Consider the following 17,363-nt stretch of genomic DNA (forward strand, 5'->3'; position numbering starts at 1 on the left):
GCTGCACGCCAGCCAACGCAGGACACTGCCAACTCATGGAGAAAAAGCAGCGAGCTCCAACATCACGCTATTACAACGCTCCCACTGAATGAGAAACACAGTCTTTTAGTTTGAGCCCACAGTCTAGTGTTTCTTCATCTCCCAGACAAAAGGGGAATTTCAAATTCTTGGATCTGCAGGCCCCCCCCCCCCCACCACACACACACACACACACACACACACACACACACACACACCTCCCCTTCTCTCTTCAGTGCCTTTTCTAGTGATTTGAAGCTTAATCCCCCTCCACCCCCCCACCAACCTACCGCCACCCTCCCTGGTCTTGACACACACATGCGCACAGACACACACACGTACACACCGGAAATCTGTGTCACCCGCTGCCCAGCAGGTCCAGTGACTCCCTGAACGCCTGCAGTCTGGCTCCACTGGCCTGCAAGATGGCAGGAGAGGAGGAGGAGGAGGAGGAGACGAGGGGGCAGGATAGAGGAGAGGAGGAAGGGGGAGGGTTCAGAGAGAGAGTTAGTGGGGGAGAGGAGGGGGGTGGAAAGCGGATCTGGGATGGGGGGCAGGAGGAGGGGGGGAGGGAGGGGTATGGTGAAGGGCAGATAGAGCGAAGGGGTGGTAGGTTGGTTGGTTGGTGTGAGGGGTGGAGGGGGTTGTAGGGGTCAGGGTAAGAGAGTGGCTGAAACATGGGGGAGAAAAAAAAGATGAAAAGCAGGCCACAGGGGGAGAGAGAGAGAGAGAGAGAGAGAGAGAGGGGGGACACGCGGGGAGGAGGACGGGGAGATGGACAGCAGGGGATGAAGATAACGCGGGCCCAAACAAAGAGACGGGAGGGTGGGGGGCGATGAGCGCGAGATCCGGGCCTGAACGCGGAGATGCCGGGGTAACGATAGACGCAGCGTCCGGAGCTCCGGTGTGCGCCGTCACAAAAACCCCCGTGGAGCTTACATATGTTAGCAGGGGGAAAAACTCTTCTCTCTCTCTCTCTCTTCCACACACACTGCAGTGGAGCAACCTGCCAGCCCCAAGGCAACCTGCACTGCTGCTGGGCGGGCCCTCACTCAGGAGCCAGTCCTTTGAAATGTTGGCCACAGCAGTTCGCTGAGACACTGTGTCTCATTGTGAATGTGTGTGTTTTCTCCTCCTCTGGTTGTATTCTCACTGTAGCAGCCTCACGGCCTCTTCCGCCCGTCCGTTTGTGTTGTTGTTTTGTTGGGTTTTATTCTTCGAGCTAACTCCCAAACACACACACAATGGCCTTCTTGCATCCCCGCGAAAAAAAAACACAAACAAAAAAAACCAAAACGAAGCTCTTGCTCATCTGCCCCTCAGGTGATATTATGGTGACACGGAGGTCAAAGGGGTCTCTTGACCTTTGACACTTAAATCTGTTAAAGGTGGATACAGAATAAGCTGAAATCTCAAACAACACCAGGTCTGTGTAGCTGGGCTCCTTCTCGAAGCAGAAAAAAGTGAGATGAGCGTAAAAGGAAAAAAGAGAGAGGTGCATTTATTCCTGGTGATGATGGCTACGCAGAAATCTGTTAATCTTTAGCCCGCTGCTCTCCTTTTTTTTCTTTTTTTTTCCAGGAAGCTAAAGCAAAGCGATAACACCTGCTGGCTGCAGGGATGTTTCATCATGGCTCGTCTGGAAGCCACCTCATGACGTACGTCTGACGTTTCCTGCTCCGTTCGTGAGCAGGAACTCTCTCTCAACGACGGTTCAAATTTAAAACATGACATTTTAATAAAGTCATCCGCAACAGGTTCATCTTTACCAACAATCTTCAACTGTTGATCTGAATTAGCTGAGAAATGTCACGTTATTAGCATTAAGTTACATTGAGAACATGCAACATGTTGAAGAAAATATGAAAACAAATTGTAGATTTAAAAAAAGCTAATACTTAATTACTTATCTATTGATAAGACCCGTAAGTCAGAATGTAAACATAATGCCAGTTGGCAAGTGTCTTGTCAACTCTCGGAAGCTAGCACGGTGTTAGCATGCTAACGGTGGGTAAACCGCCACCGCGAGCAATTTCACGCCGTGACGTAAGACATGAGATGTGACACGTTGTTGGCCAGCGGCGAAAGAAACGTGAAGAAGAATCATAATAAAAATCAGTTATTCAAGACAAAACTGTTCTCATTAACAGAACGCTAACTCGCTGCATTCGGCAGGTTCGCTGTCGTTTGCTAGCCGTGTTAGCATGCTAACGGCTGCTAATTAGCACAACAGACAAACTTAACGTGGGACTCGAGCTTAAAGCTAACTTCAGCAGTGGCGTTCGTTTTCCTGAGACATTTGTCTGAGACATTCACTGAGCACATTGTCTGTTGAGGCTTTGTCCCTGATGTATTTATGGATCTTAGTTGTTTCGTCCTGGACAGTGGTTCTCACACTCACTAGTCCTCTGCCTCCGTCCTTGCAGCTCATGTACAGTCTCAGGGTGCTGGATTTGGGGTGGAACCCTCCATGCATGGTTTAGTTTTCCAGTCTTAATATCTGTGGCTTTTATATATATATATATATATATATATATATATATATATATATATATATATATATATATATATATATATATATATATATATTATATATATATATATATATATATATATATATATTTATATATATATATCTTTTTAAGATGTTTATTGGAGGGCCTACATGCTACAGTTGTCAGAAGTCTACTACAAATTCTTGCAAGATTAATTTAGGTGAAGTTGTTTAATGATGGAGCTTATTTTTGACTAAATACAATTAAAAATCTGGGATTGACAGCGAGTCAGAAACATTTCCCCTGCCACGAAAGACGCGCCACAATAGACACATTTCTACCTTGTTCAGTAAACAAGTCCAAAGTCCAGTTAATTAATAAGATCAACTAGTTCAGCCTGAAATAATGATCTCCTAACTGTGGCATACCGGGTGCATTCAAATCTTTGCGATCTTGATAACACGGTTTCACTGACTGACAGAGTTCAGCAGCCACAGTATGACGACGATCACAAGTTTGCACTATTTCCTCAATTGAGTTTTGTTTTTTATTTTTACCCTCTTTTTAAGTCACTTAAGATGTCAAACGACATTTGAATAAATTATTCTGCAACCTGGGACCATTCAGTCACCTAATGGCTGATTACTAGTGATTTAATCTCCTTTTGTTGGCATGCTTTTCAAAGCCGCTGCCAGTTTCTGCTCTGCCGACTCTCTCTCTCTGTCTGTTTAACCCTCGTTCGGTTCCCACAACAACTGTCACAGCCGAGACACTTGCAAGGCCAATTACCGCGACTGGCTATATCATATTTGAATGAGGCAATTTCAGTTCGAATCTTTCACTCAGCCGTTTATGGGATTTGCTCTTCCAAAAGCTGCATAAATGCCTTTATTAATCACTTATTGAAGAAGAGGAATATGCCGGGCTAAGTGGGAAAGTTTCCCTAAATGTGATTTAAAAAGTAGTTTTGCTAATCCTAAATTATTAGATTGTGTTGCGAAGTATCCCTCGCTCTCACGTGTCAAAGGTTTTTGTTAGACTAACGCAAAGCAGTGCATAATTGTCAAGTGAATGTGAAATCAAACATTTTTCTTTTTTTCCAAAAGAAAAATCTCAAAAGTGTGGTGTGCATTTGTCCCAATTGTGAAAATGATAGAAGTCTATCATTTATTTACCATTGAACATTCGAAACAAAACAGCATCCCTGAATACATCATTCACCTGGTGAAACACGGTGGTGGCAGCATCATGATGTGTTTATGCTCTTCTTCAGCAGGGATAGGGATGGTGGAGGTGATCAAGGTAGCTAGGGTAACCCAAGAGGAAAGCTTTTTAGGAACTGCAGAAGAGTTGGGACAGGAGCGGAGGTTTGCCTTCTAGCAGCTAACGACTCTTAGGGTAGAGCTAAAGCCACAATAGGATACTTTAGATCAAAAATTAATTAAAAAAAGAGACGTGATCCCAGATGTGCGAAGCTGATAACGAGAATCCTCCACAGACTTGAGTCAGAAATCAGGTTCTTATTAAAAAAAGAAATGTCAGAAAGCCTGTCATTTCCCTTCCACTTTGTTTGTCCTTTAAGCCAAATCCGAGTGTAAAACGTAAAACAGTGACGTTTGTGGTTCTGTGACAGAATGTTTAAAAAAAAAAAGATTCGTTTTTCACAGTGTTATGTGATTGATAAACTTGTTCAAATCATGAAATACTTTGCAATGACCACTCTTCTCTCCAACGCTATTTGTAGTTTCCCGAGGAGTCGCCAACACGACCCCAGCTAGCCGCCTGCTAGCATCCGTGGCCCCGAACCACCTGCAGTGGTTCGGGGCCGACTGCATTATAAGAAGTCAATAACGGGCACTTTCTCAGAGAACAAAGATGAAGCGACTCCTACAATGCTTTGCTGGGAAACCCAACACTGTCCTACTATATATAGCGGGGCTTTTCGCACTGTGCGCATGACTGCTTGTGTTGAGTCACATGATTCAAGATATATGGGTGGATAGACACGCTCACACACACACACACACTCTCACGGGCTGATGGCGTGGAGGAGGTGAGGGAATGCGCTGAGGTTTATTGAGTTGAGTGTGACGTTTCTCTTCCCGTGACCAGACTCTCATTTGCTCTGTCTCCCCAAGCGTCTCGGCCTCTGTCTCAGCCCAAACCACATGCTAATCAGCTCTCCGCGCCGTCCGTTTGATCTCCACCAGGCGCTTTTCTGATGCATCCCGCTGAATAGATAATCACCGCGCAAATCACCGATAAAACTCAGCCATGTTGCTGTCGCATCTATCTAAAAGTGTTCCTCTAAGAAGAAGGAAGAAATACGCAGAGTACATTCAACGTTTTATAATGTGTCCCTTCTTGTCCACAGAGGCAGCGGATATATAGTACAAACACTTATATTTGGGTATAATACAAAACAACAACAAAAAACAGCAGAGTCAGCGTGAGCAGGGGTTCAATTGGTGACCAAGTAAAGTGAACATATGACCCACAGGTTAGGTAGTAACTACATCTCAAACAAACCATGACATACAAACACTTGCTTCTGTTGTGTGTGGTTTCATGTTTTTCACAGCTTCTAATATCTGATGGACTGGGGCGCTGTCCACACTCAGGGTTCTGTTGGACTCTGTGCAGAATTTGCTAAACATGTTATGACAAAAATTATGGCAAGAAGAATTTTTCTTTTTCTCAGATGACAGGAATTATAAATGTTTCACTTTTGAAAATGTAAAATAAACAGAACTATAGCTTCGCCACATGGTACACCTGTTCCACCACCCTCAATTTGTTTTTGTCTTTTTTCAATCCGACTACAAATTCTGAGGTTTCAGATGATTGTAGTTTGTACTTGAAGTCGTGAGCTCTCTGGGGCCCCCTGCTGGCTCGGAGGTGTCATACAGGTGTCTGACACACAGCTATCTTTATCCTGAGTGTTCAGGATTAAAACCAAGCGTTGTGCCTAAACACATAGAAGTTTCTTGTAAAACAAAATCCTTCTCAGTGGATGACAACAAGCAGGTATCACGAGCTTAAAGATTCAACAAGTTTTAATACAAACAGGTTTGCTTCTCTTTCTGAGCTCCTTTAATTACCCCAGCACAACTGTTTCTTTGTCAATGATGCTGACGATGCAAACTGTGCTTGCGGTCGCCACAGCTGAGACAAACACTGAAAGTGGCGCAAGAATTCAAGATGAGGAAGATATCTCATCAGGCAGCACAAGCTTCATGCCATCCTAGTGCAAAACATTTACATTTCTTCATATTTTAAATATAGGCATATTCAGGCATGGACTCAAGTCTTTAAAGTCAACTTTAATGTGGAGGTTTGTCCTGTTTTAACTATGCTAATATATCCCTTTCTACCCCCCAGGGCCTGCGGTACCACTTGGCTGTTTAATGCTAGCATTAGCATGCTAACATATCCAGGGCAATGACTGAGCAAAATCTGTAGGAATGTATTCCAATCAATGAAGTCCACTTTATTATGGAAATTTTGAATAGTTTTAACTGCTCTGACATGCTTTTGTGCTTCCCTGGCCTTCTGTACCATTTAGCTAACACTTAATACTAGTGTTAGCATGCCAACACATCCAGAAAAACCGCATTTACCGTCATAGCTTGCTAATGTGTCGATTGGCTCACTAAACGACACCAGAAAGCGCAAATTTAAAGCTCTAAATATTTATTTTGGAATATCAATTTTTAAGGTGCTGCTGAAATTTTTCCCATAGAGCAAAATTAAGAGAAATAGATGTCCTACTGAAAGTTTTTCTGAAAGAAAAGTGTGGTTGAAAAGTTGAAGTGGAAACTTGTTACACATAAAGTCACCTACTCTTTTATAATATGGTTGAAAAGATGTTTAGAGTTGATCAATTGAGCCAACATATTGACACATTTCCTGGGCTAAATTCAGAGGTTGACCGATTGACCAAAGTCATGTTGGGAGATCTAGGAGATAGTGAGAGTAAAGGCAGTTTCTTGCTAACCTTGTATTAAAACAACTTCCCTTGTGACTGAGTGGCAGCTCAAATGTGAACCATTAAGCCATTAGCGACAGAGTATGAAATATGAATCAACAAAGAGGCGCTGCTGTCCAGAAATTGCTCAGTGGTTTTGTTCTAAGTCTTGGACAAGTTCTTGAGTTATATATATCTGGAGCCTCAAGGGCTCCTGATGAGCAGGTCGGTGCTTGTCAGTGTGCAAGGGAGCGTTCCCATGTGAATGTTGAGATGTGTAATTAAATTGTCTAAAATCCCTTTAAGGATAAAGGTACAAGAAGTCCGTTTCATTCTGAGTCCATTTGTTTTATTTCATTCCCAGGATCTGCTGAAAAGACAGAAAGTCCAGAGTTTATATGAACTTGGATGAATATATGTGACTGATTGATGCTTTTTGGTTTCCAACTTCAGAAAAGGTCATCCCAGTATAAAACCACAGTGTTTTTCCATTCAGCAGCGTGTTTGTGTCCACGTCCTGTGGACGCGTAGCCCCTTCAGTGTCTGCCTCCAGATTACAGACTCTGCAAAAATACAAGAGTCTGAATTTCAGTTTCCCCCATTAAGTACACAGTCTAGCTCCCCTCCACAGACGCTTCTCCATCTGCAGGTGGAAATTTTAAATTAGGTTTTGGAAAAGTTCAAAAAAAGGAAACTTGTCCTTTCTTTTTTTTTTTTTTTGCAGTGTATTTATCCCCCACTTGGGTCCTCAAGCAGGAGTACAAATGAGCTGCGGCGTTTGCGTCAGCTCCCACTCCTCAGGGGTTGGGTGTGTTGACGTTCCGCAGGTTGGAGACGCGACGGCGTCTTAATGGACCAGCGCCGTGCCGCTTTTCTGCAGATGAGCCGGTTTGACAGGAATGGGTGGTTTTTTGCAGGCTGGTGGTTTGCTGCAGGCATCGTCCGCAAACGCCTTCTTGAGATGAGCCACGCGACCTTCGCTTTCTGACGTCTCTCTGCACCGCCGAGTTTCTGAAGAAAAAAAAATGAGAGAGAGAGAGAGAAACATCAGAAGAGTTCCAGGAATTATTCCTCTGTTGGTTTTGACTATGAGAAATTTCAGTTACGGTAGATGAGTTAGAACTGAGCAGAATAGTCATAACCCGGGTAAAGTTCAAATTACAACAAACCTCAATGTTTTCATAGGGTTTTTATGCAATGGGCCAACATAAAGCCTTTTATAATTGTAAAGAGGAAGAAAATGATGTATGGTTTTCTATATTTTTAGCAAATAAAAATCAGCAAAGGGTGGCTAGTCTTTATATTTAAGGTGCCCATCTTTTTGGCAAAATCACTCAACCCTAACCCTACATCACTCAAACTGACTGGCGCAATTTTCAAGCCTTGCAATCGAATTTTATTTGGATTTTGGTCCAGACTTTAATTTGATATTCTACTGTAACTCTGGCCACGTGTTTAGGGTCCTGTTGGAAGGTGAACCTTTACTCCAGTGTCAATACTTTTGTAGCCTCTAAGCCGAAGAGCTATATATCCATGGTCCTCCACAACTTCTGTAGCCTCATTAGCTTTAGCCTGGTAGCAACCAGTCCCTTGTTCTACGCTTTGCTTCATAAAGACCATCTGGGATATGTAATATTGAGAAACATCATTTCCTGGAGACGTGGCCTCTGTTAAAGTTTTAAATATTACCTAATCGCTAATGTTCGGTCGGGACGTATAGTGCGCCAGTCTGACACTATGAAGCTTACCAGAAATTGCCTGGCCTATAAACAACCCTCCTCCGAGAGAGAAGTGCCGGATGATGTGAAAGTGTGAATTTCCTTCTTTCATATTGTTTGAGTGACTGTGGCACACTTCCTACATATAACTTTAGTTTTCATTTTGCAGTGTTTTCATCTACACACATTCACTGTGTATTGTGCCAACATTATGTGGCCTTTCTCTTGCTACTCTTCCTCCTTCTGAGGACTAGAAGTAGTTGCCTTGTCAACAGATTCTCCCACCTGAGCACTGGATCTTTCCAGTGACAAGCTATCTGGCAATGGGATACCTTGACGTTTGTAGCTACAAATGTGAAAATGTATGTACACTTTAGCGAGGTGCTGCATATTTCAGCTCCTATAGGCAGGAATCATCCTTGTCTCACCTCCGTCCTGTGGAGTGACTCTCTCTGCTTCTGACTGGTGGCTTCGTAGCAACAGGCTTCTACGAAAATGTGGCCTGTAGACGAGGTTCAGCTCAACGCCGTCGTCTTCGTCGGGGTCCTTCGGGTCCTCGTCGGTGCTGCAGTCCGCTACCTCCTCCTCAGATGACTGGTTGATTGGTGAACCTGGATCCTCCTGCGTGTGATTGAGGATATGCTGATCAGAATTCAACGCGTTGGCCGTTTTTTGTATTCTAAAATCCGCCTCCCACATACAAACTCACACGGAGGGGGACTCACATTAACATCTGTGAGAGGGAGCTTGGCGTCGTCTTTGATGCTGAGCTGCTGGGCATCACTTCCTGGCAGCAGGTCCACCGTCTGGATGCAGTTCCTGTTATCACTGAGGAGTCTGTAAGAGAAAGATATCCATTGTTGTTTTTGGAGACCTCCCAGCTTACGGATAAATATTTTGACCTCAGCATAGCAAAACGGGTAATATTACAACTGTTAGCTTAGAATTATGTTATTTTAGAAAGGAATTTCTATTATTGTTTTACATTTTTACTGTCCTACATGTTTATAGATGACCGGCAGAGTTTTCCATTTCTACCTGTTCATGTGGTTCTGCAGAACCTTGGAGGACCTAAATTCATCCACCTCTCCGATTACAGTCACGCTCACATCGCCGTCCCGACTGAGGAGCCAGCTCACTTGTTTGCTGGAAGCTATAGAGACAAACAGACACAAACAAAAATTTAAAAAGTGCTTCATTTGTTTGTTTTCTACCCCACACAGCAAGGCTCTGCCTGAAGCAGACCTCTCAATAGCTGATTTCAGCCAGCAGGTGGTGCTGTCGCACAAGGATAAATCCAGTGAAGCAGAGTATGACAATACATTGTTTGGTAATCTGGGTGTTATTACATATTTAGCTTCATTATTCCTTCAGTTAATTGCCAGTTTTCTAATACAACATGTAATAACCAACATAATTGAACATGAGGTAGTAATAAAATAAGATGTTGTTTCACAGCTATTTTAAGTAAATAAACTTTATAGATAAACACCTCAGTCACACCCTGGAAAAACAACAATAACGTCCAAGTTTTCCTTTAAAGTGACGCGGTGTTTAAAAATAAGCCACCAATCACAGTGAGTAATAGCCCAGGTGTTTTCCATGACTCCACGGACGAAGTTGAAACAACCTGCCGTGACGTCATAGACGGGGGGTGGGGGCGTGGCTTCAGACATTCAAACCCAGAACGTCGCGCTGCGCCGTCTGCCAACTGAAACCACATGGAGCGATGCGTTATCATCAGGGACACATAAGCGACGGTCACATGAGCCCCGAACGCGGACTTCCAACAAAGGAGGCCGTGTTTCTCTCACCGGCGAGCACCGCCGCGCACAAGGGGCCATTGTGTGACGTCACTACCGGCATAAATCCGGGTGTTCGGGTCTCCGTGTTCGCAGCTGCGGTCATGTTACTGAGTTAAATCAGTCAGATGGGGAGACAGAGAAGCCGTTCCCACTGCTGCCTTTGTTACTATCTGCAGGAAAAATGGAGTAATAGGGCCATACTAAGAGAAAATAAAGAAATTACCAGAATAAACTTGTATATATACCAGAAAAAATGGCAAAAAATATACTACTTTAAATCTCAAAGACTTCATTCTCATACGAGTTTATTCTCGTAGTTTTGATTTTATTCCCGTTTTACTTAGTCTTTATTCTCATACAACTTCCTCGTAGTATTATCACTTTATTTTCAAAATATTCTGACTTTGTTCTCGTATTTATTATCCAGACAGTTCGGTATTTTCATTCATTACTTAGCAGAGAGATTGTAAAGTATCCAAAGTAATTTTGAACCTGTCAAATAATCTCACCTTGATAAACAAAAGCGCTCCTCTGAAAGAACACCAAACCCGCAGCGAGGCATGGCGGTGGCAGCATCATGATCCGAGACGCAACCATTAATAGCTCTAAATATCAGTTTGACCCCAATTTGTCAAATATCTAGTAAAAAGCAGAACATGGAGGAAAATGTAGATTGTTTTTTTTTTCTCCCCACAAATTCATAACAGAAAAATACCACAGGGTTTACTTTTGGACTTGTTGAAGTGAAGGTCAGGATTAAAGTTAATTTTAAATAATCTCAGGGACGATGGGTAACGGGCTGACATCGCAACATGATTCACTTGGAGAATTTCTTCTGGGTAGAGAATACTTCCAACTCCAACGTAGAAATCAAATCCTCCCAGCAGGATTGTGCCTTTCGGTTAAATTGTATGGGACGAAGATCCCATTAAATGTGATTAAAGTTTTTAAATTATTTATCAAGGTTAAATTTTTTTAGAATACAAAAACATTTTTTTTTTTACAGCGACCTAAACATCTTTTAGAATCTGTATATTTGGTGACGGGAAAAGGTTTAAAGGCGTCGTAGTGTGACATTGATAAGCCTAAACCAACACGTTGGAGCCCGTCAGTAAAACCGTCTAAGTGGAGCATATTTTCTGCAATGCTAACACGCTTACACACACGCACGCACACACACGCACACACACGCACACACCCACACGCACACACACACACACACTTAGTCTCCTCTCAGGTGACATAGCAGAGATTGGGTAAACAAATGGTAACGTGATATGCGGTCTAAAGCGTGGCGACTCCTGAAACCACAGGGTTTACTCAATCTTCTTCAGCTTTCAGCCCACACAGCAATTGGGCTGCCGTAGACAGAGGCTTTCAGTTACACACACACACATGCACGCACACACACACACACACACGCACACACACACACACACACACACACACACACACACACACACACACTGTAAGTACACTCCCTTTGTGCAGCTGAACCAGTTAAGGTGACAGCGTCTTTGTAAAATAGATCAGCACTTCTAATGAAGGAGGGCTGGGTTTAATGACTAAAACACAAGCTGAAAAAAACAAACACTTAATTTGATTGGTAACATTAGAGACACAACTCCTGATTCATTACTTATGCACACTTTGAGTTTAGAAGATTACAGAATTAATTATTTGTAAAATAGCTTACAAGTGCCGTCTTCACAACATACCTATAGATTGTTTGTTGCACCCAAATATCATAAATAGTTGGAGGAATTATAAAAACAGATTTTTGGTTGCCAGTAGTTACCCTCTGAATCCTAAAATGTCTGAAATGATAACTAACTTTTAAGTCAAATTGAAGTATTTTCCAGCCATTTTCAGCCCTTTTGCTAACTGTGGGTTATTATTGCAGAGTGAGATCTTATAACTTAGCTTTAGCTTAGATTGGAAAACTGAACAACAGCTGAGAAAACATTGTTATTCAGACCAAAATAAGAACTAAACTAACTACAAGTACATATAAGTTCAGCAATCAGTTTTCAAAGTCAACACAGATTGACTTAGCCAGCTTAAAGAAGTATAAAGCTAGCTGTCAGATTTTATGAGCGCCTCTCAGACAAAAGCAATGGATTGGTGGGTTTAACCGGAATTACCTTTCAGGCCTTAAGATCACCTTTAATTTAAAAAAAAAAAGTTACTTGAAGACTTTATTCACTTTTAGGCAGTAACCAACAATAATTTTTTCAGCCAAATCCAACTTTTATAAAGATTTACAACATTTTACTACCGTTTCGATTACGTTTTTTGAAACTGAGTCGAATGCGTTTTGATAGAAGGCGGCGAGCATTTAGAATAAATCCGCCATCCCTACGTATGTCACTGCAGTTGGTGTACCTTTGTATGAGGCACTGGCCCATGCTAATATAAACAAAATGCTTACATTGAATTCAATAATTGAATTATTTGTCTTAAAGTGACTTTCTAAACATATTGTTTGGAGTATAACATGATTCATTGAAGGCAGGTCATTCTTTAACATAAGGACTTATCAGTTTAGTGAAAACACGAGGCTTCAAAAGAGCATTTATTTAGACGCCAACACTCTTTATTAGTGCTGTATGCGGTGGATTGGTAATTATTTAACCTTTCATTACAACTACATCTGAGCCAGCATCAAAATGTTTAGTTTGGTGTCAAGATAAGCAGACACGGGGTCAATGATGTGCCTGATCTAAATGAAACGGTTGCTTTCCTGAGTTTAAGAAAAAGAGTACCATCTGTTGCTTTAAGTTAGCGCCAACTTCTTCTGCCAAACGAAGGCCTCAATCACAAAAACACCCAGCAAAAAATGTTGCTCTTCCTGTTGGTGCATCATCCTTTTTGTAAAACTGAGAATAACTCTTGTTCAATATAGCTTATAGTAATTAAATCATGAGCTCTCCCCCTGCCAGTCGAACCGGTATGACGTAAGGAGCGCTGAGCTCCATACCTTTCTTGGGCTTCGTGTTCCTGTAGGTCCTTCCTTCTCGCTCTTCCTTCTCCTCGTGCGCTCTCCAGCGCCGTACCTGCTCCTCTCTCATCTTCAGAAACAGAACCTTCTTCTGCTCCTCGCTGAGGGCCTCCAGCACCTCAGGGTCCACCCACATCTCCTTGAGGATCTGAGCCAGCATCTTGTCTCTCTGTCCGTCCTGCAGTCGCTTCTTCCTGAGTTCGAGTTCCCTCGGATTGGGGGAGGATGAGGAAGCAGAAGTGGTCTCCTGCGTCAGTTGTGTTTCTCTGGACGTGGAAGTCAGGAGTGTCCGGATCGGTTTTGGCCGTCAAGACTTGTTGCCTTTGCTGTGAATGTTGGAGAGACAGAGAGATTAGATTGGCTGCATTGTTCAGTCCCTCTCCATTCAATTGTGTTTTGGCTGGCAGGACACAATGGGACCCGAGCAAATAATGCCCCCTCTGCCACACAAGTGTATGTGTGTGTGTGTATAGTGGGGAATGCTGCTGGGTTTCTAAACACTGAAAGCAAACAGGGGCAGGTTCAGTATGTCAACACACTCACAGGGTGGGGTGCTAATGACTCCACATTATCTGTGAGTAACAGACACTGAGACGAAAACCCTGTTCAATAATTTATTTCAACAGACAGACAAGCTTTTTTTTTTTTTTTTTTTTTTTTGCTACTTATCGACCCACGTGACGCCGGTGCTCTATTCCAGTCAGGAAGTCCACAAGTTAATAAAAGAAAAAAAAATCCACGAATTGCCCTTGACCTCTCTCTCGCTCTGTGTGTGTGTCAATAAAAGCAGCCTCGGTCTTGTACGCACTTTTGAAAAATACCCAACCAAAGAGCCAATGGGGCTCGAGTCTGTGGTAACTATTAACCAATCCACACCTGTGCAGGAGGCTGGTGGCAATATAGTTTCAATGTAAGAAAAAAAAAAATCAAAGATGAAAAAATTGAGGGCTTATGATTAATTTGCACATTTGTTTAAATGGGCAAAATGTAAATAAATAATAATAATTTAAAAAAGTTGAATTTCTTCTGTGTAGAAACTTCCCATTTGCTGCATGTGAAAGTCTTCAGAGTTGATAAAGTCAGTGGAGCAGTTTGCCTTTCTGATAGCTTATATCCACCTTTTGCGCACACACACTTTGAAATTTTATTACGTTCTGCTGCCATTTTATTCCCATAAACAAATCATTCCAAGCCCATATACTGAAACCAATCCACATCAGGTTTGTGATGAATTGTGGCAATAAATAGTTATAAAAGTCTTCCAGTCCAACACATAATTAAATTTATTATACATCATTTTCAGTAAACTTTGCATTACACCCTCTTTCCATTGATTATGGCTCTGATCCCGGGTCAGCCACTGTTAACTCTCATGAAATATGATCAAACCGAAACATGTCACTTTCTATTTACTGGAGTCATATCATCATATTTCATAACGGTAGACTAGAGGTCGAATGTGGGAAAGCGATCGTAAATCACTGGTTGTCGAAGCTGATCCAGATCTATTAACACGAACGTGGGCGGTGTGAAACGTCCCGCTGCAGAAAGGTGTTGGCTGTGAAACAGTAAAAGCTATTAAAATTATACATTTTCCAACTGTTCGGAGCATTTCTGTGCACTGCCATCCAGCTGGCTTATACATTTTACTCAACCATTACAATAAAATAAGCATTTTAAGCATAAACGTATGTAAAAGTCTGCACGTGGTAAAAAAAAATAGCAATAACTAAACATCATAACATTTAAACAGCTGTAATAATTCAATTATTTCATCAGTAGACTAAAACTAGCTTGCAAGTAACTTTTAAACAAGACATAGGAGCTTGTTTTAAACAAATAATTCCTGAAAATTAAAGGGAAAGTACTAATTTTAAGTTAAATAATCAGCTAGTGGAACAAGACATTTTCCAGTGTTCATTTTAAGTTCAAAAGTTTTATTCCACTGTCTATTTTCACATATAACTAGTACGCCACAACATCTTGCCAAGTTAATTGTAAGTTAGTTGCCTCATTTAAGAGCATACTATATATATATTTGATTTTGAGCTGTTCTTAATAAATTTATATAAATTCATTAAGAACAGCTCAAAATCAAATTCCTTCAACTTTCAGCTTAAATTTAGCATTTAAGCTAAAACATCCACCTGTGGCTCAGAGCCCACATGCTAATGAGGGGTGTCTTTATATCTCTCTTTTTCTCCTGCCTCTCTCGCCTCTCGCTTGGAGGGGACAGAGAAAGAAAGAAAGAAAGAAAGAAAGAAAGAAAGAAAGAAGAAGGGACGGAGGGAGGTGAGTGTGCGCTGCATACAGAGGGGATAAACTTTGAAAAGTCCCTCAGTGTGAGCTAACAGTGGCCGTTTGAGAGCGACGGAGAGGCGCGCGAGGCGTAGCGGCAAATGAGCTCGGACGGACCGTGAAGCCGCCATGACACCACAAAAGAGACCGAGCCGAGAGAGAGAGGAGGGAGAGCGGACTTACTCAGTGTCTGCCAGTCGGTAGCATCTCCTCGCTCCGCTCTGATTGCCGGCGCTTCTTTCGGGCTGGGATAGACGGGCGTGTGTGACGTGAGAGAGCACGCCTCTCTTTCTGAGCATGTGTGGAAAGTTGAAGTTTTCTGGGCTGCATTTGTAGTCACCGGGAGTGGGACGGACTGGCAGTCATCTTTTCTTCCTCCTCCTCCTCTTTCCTTCCCGCATCTCCAGCTCATTTTCTCAGTCACATTCACTTTAGTGACTTTTTGGAAAAGTGTACTTTTGCGAGTCATTTCTAGTACTACCTTTATTATCTTTTTTTTTTTTTTTTTACCTTTGACTAAAAAGGTTAAAAAAAATAATTAATGTCTTATTTGAGTAAAATTGTTTCCTGCAGTCTTTGTTAGTTTTATGGGTTTATTATTTAAAAACAGTTATTTGGAATAATGTGTTTTTTTAGTCTAATGCCATTTTTTATTTCATAGGCGATATATATTTATGAAGTTTTCAAAAAACAGCATACACAGATCATACACAACAGTATGAATATATATATATATATATATATATATATATATATATATATATATATATATATATACTTAACATGTAAGAAAAATAAAAACATAAAATAACTAAATAGAAAATAGAAATAAAAAAAGAGTAAGTCAGAGAGATTGTCTCAATAACCCATTACGTTGCACTCAATGTTGTCATTTTGTAAGTAATTTTACTTTGGCCCCTTAAAATACAAACAGTTTTATGTCATTCTAAATATTAAGCAGCCTTTTCACCAAATACTTCTCTATTTCCACTTGAGTAATTTCTTGGACAGCTCTGTTTCACTTTTTACTTGAGTGAAAATATGTTGAAGTTGTGCTGCTCTTACTTGAGTACAGTTGTTGTGTACGCTACTCATCTTTGAGTGTTGCTCAGAAAAAAAAGATCAGGAGATAGAAAGGATCAAAAATGGCACATGACCCGCCATAAAACTCTTGTTTTATTGCTTCTAATGTTTCCATGTGTCGCACAGGACAAAAATGCAATCAGCCACAGGGTCAGTAACTTTTCTCCCTGTAGAATCAGAGCAGAATCACTGCTTATTATTTCAAATCACTTTTCTTTGATTTCCTTTGTTGTCTTCCTCCAGGGAAATCCTGCCAGATTCAAAAACCGCCGATCACAACACATGCGCAGGAAGGAAGTGTGGCTGCTTCTCCTTTGGGATTTTTTCCCGTCAACAGGTTGTTGACACGGTTCTGGTACCGGTGGCGGCCATTGTTTTGGGTTTGCTCTGCTGCTGCCAGCTCTGACAAGCCAAAGTGGATGGCGTGAATATCGGTCGCATACCTGAGAGTGATTAAAGCTATTCATAGCAGGACGGAGAAGTCACATGGTCATAGCCAAGATGGTTGCTGCAATCTGTCATTTAGTGTGTGACACAGATTACATAACTGCAGGAAATTATACTTTTTTCCTGAAAAAAATAGCCTGAAAAGTGCCAGTGAATAGTTTCAAGCCATCATATAGTCGTACAAACTACCATCTCCCTTCATTTAGTGTAGCAGACACAACAATCACTTAATCTGAAGGAAAAAAAATCTGAAAATAAAGCTATTTGAAGCTTTAAACATGAAGATAAACACACAAGTTTTCTTGTCGCTCCAATTCTGAAGAGTGCCGAAAGTAATTGGGTCTTGGTGTCGTATCATATTCAAACTTCAGGAAAACAGGAAGCAATAGACTGCTTTAAAATGCAGAGATGCACCAATATTGTTTTCTTGCCAATTTCTGCCCTTCTCTGATCTCTAAAATGCAACAATAAAATGCAAAATGCAACAATTTGTAACATAGTTAATGTTGTATAGAACTCCACTTGTCATAA

The 17,363-nt window shown here is 41.7% G+C and overlaps 1 protein-coding gene across 2 annotated transcripts; it reads right to left on the reverse strand.

Annotated features, from left to right (window-relative positions):
- Nucleotides 1–4,847: 4,847 nt before the first annotated feature.
- zgc:92242 (uncharacterized protein LOC436899 homolog) lies at nt 4,848–15,671 on the reverse strand. 2 transcript variants are annotated; one of them, XM_055034678.1, is made up of 6 exons: nt 15,486–15,671; nt 12,984–13,330; nt 9,237–9,351; nt 8,924–9,035; nt 8,627–8,819; nt 4,848–7,491 (listed from the first exon to the last, which is right to left on the reverse strand). In XM_055034678.1, exons 2-6 carry the CDS (start codon nt 13,162–13,164, stop codon nt 7,328–7,330), a joined length of 765 nt encoding a protein of 254 aa, XP_054890653.1. In that variant the 5' UTR covers nt 13,165–13,330; nt 15,486–15,671; the 3' UTR covers nt 4,848–7,327. The 2 variants fall into 2 exon arrangements, with proteins under 2 accessions (XP_054890653.1, XP_054890655.1); XM_055034680.1 differs by lacking the exon at nt 15,486–15,671 and adding an exon at nt 13,682–13,791.
- Nucleotides 15,672–17,363: the final 1,692 nt, after the last annotated feature.

Source organism: Poeciliopsis prolifica, unplaced genomic scaffold (genome assembly GCF_027474105.1).
Source record: "Poeciliopsis prolifica strain line A6 unplaced genomic scaffold, Auburn_PproV2 SCAFFOLD009, whole genome shotgun sequence".
In the NCBI taxonomy this organism is placed as follows: domain Eukaryota; kingdom Metazoa; phylum Chordata; class Actinopteri; order Cyprinodontiformes; family Poeciliidae; genus Poeciliopsis; species Poeciliopsis prolifica.

Coding starts and splice junctions, on each gene's coding strand:
- zgc:92242 (XM_055034678.1), bottom strand. CDS start 13,164: ATGCTGGCTCAGATCCTCAAGGAGATGTGGGTGGACCCTGAGGTGCTG. Junction 9,036..9,236: donor CTGCAGAACCACATGAACAG/GTAGAAATGGAA, acceptor TTTCTCTTACAG/ACTCCTCAGTGATAACAGGA. Junction 8,820..8,923: donor TCCCTCTCACAGATGTTAAT/GTGAGTCCCCCT, acceptor AATCACACGCAG/GAGGATCCAGGTTCACCAAT.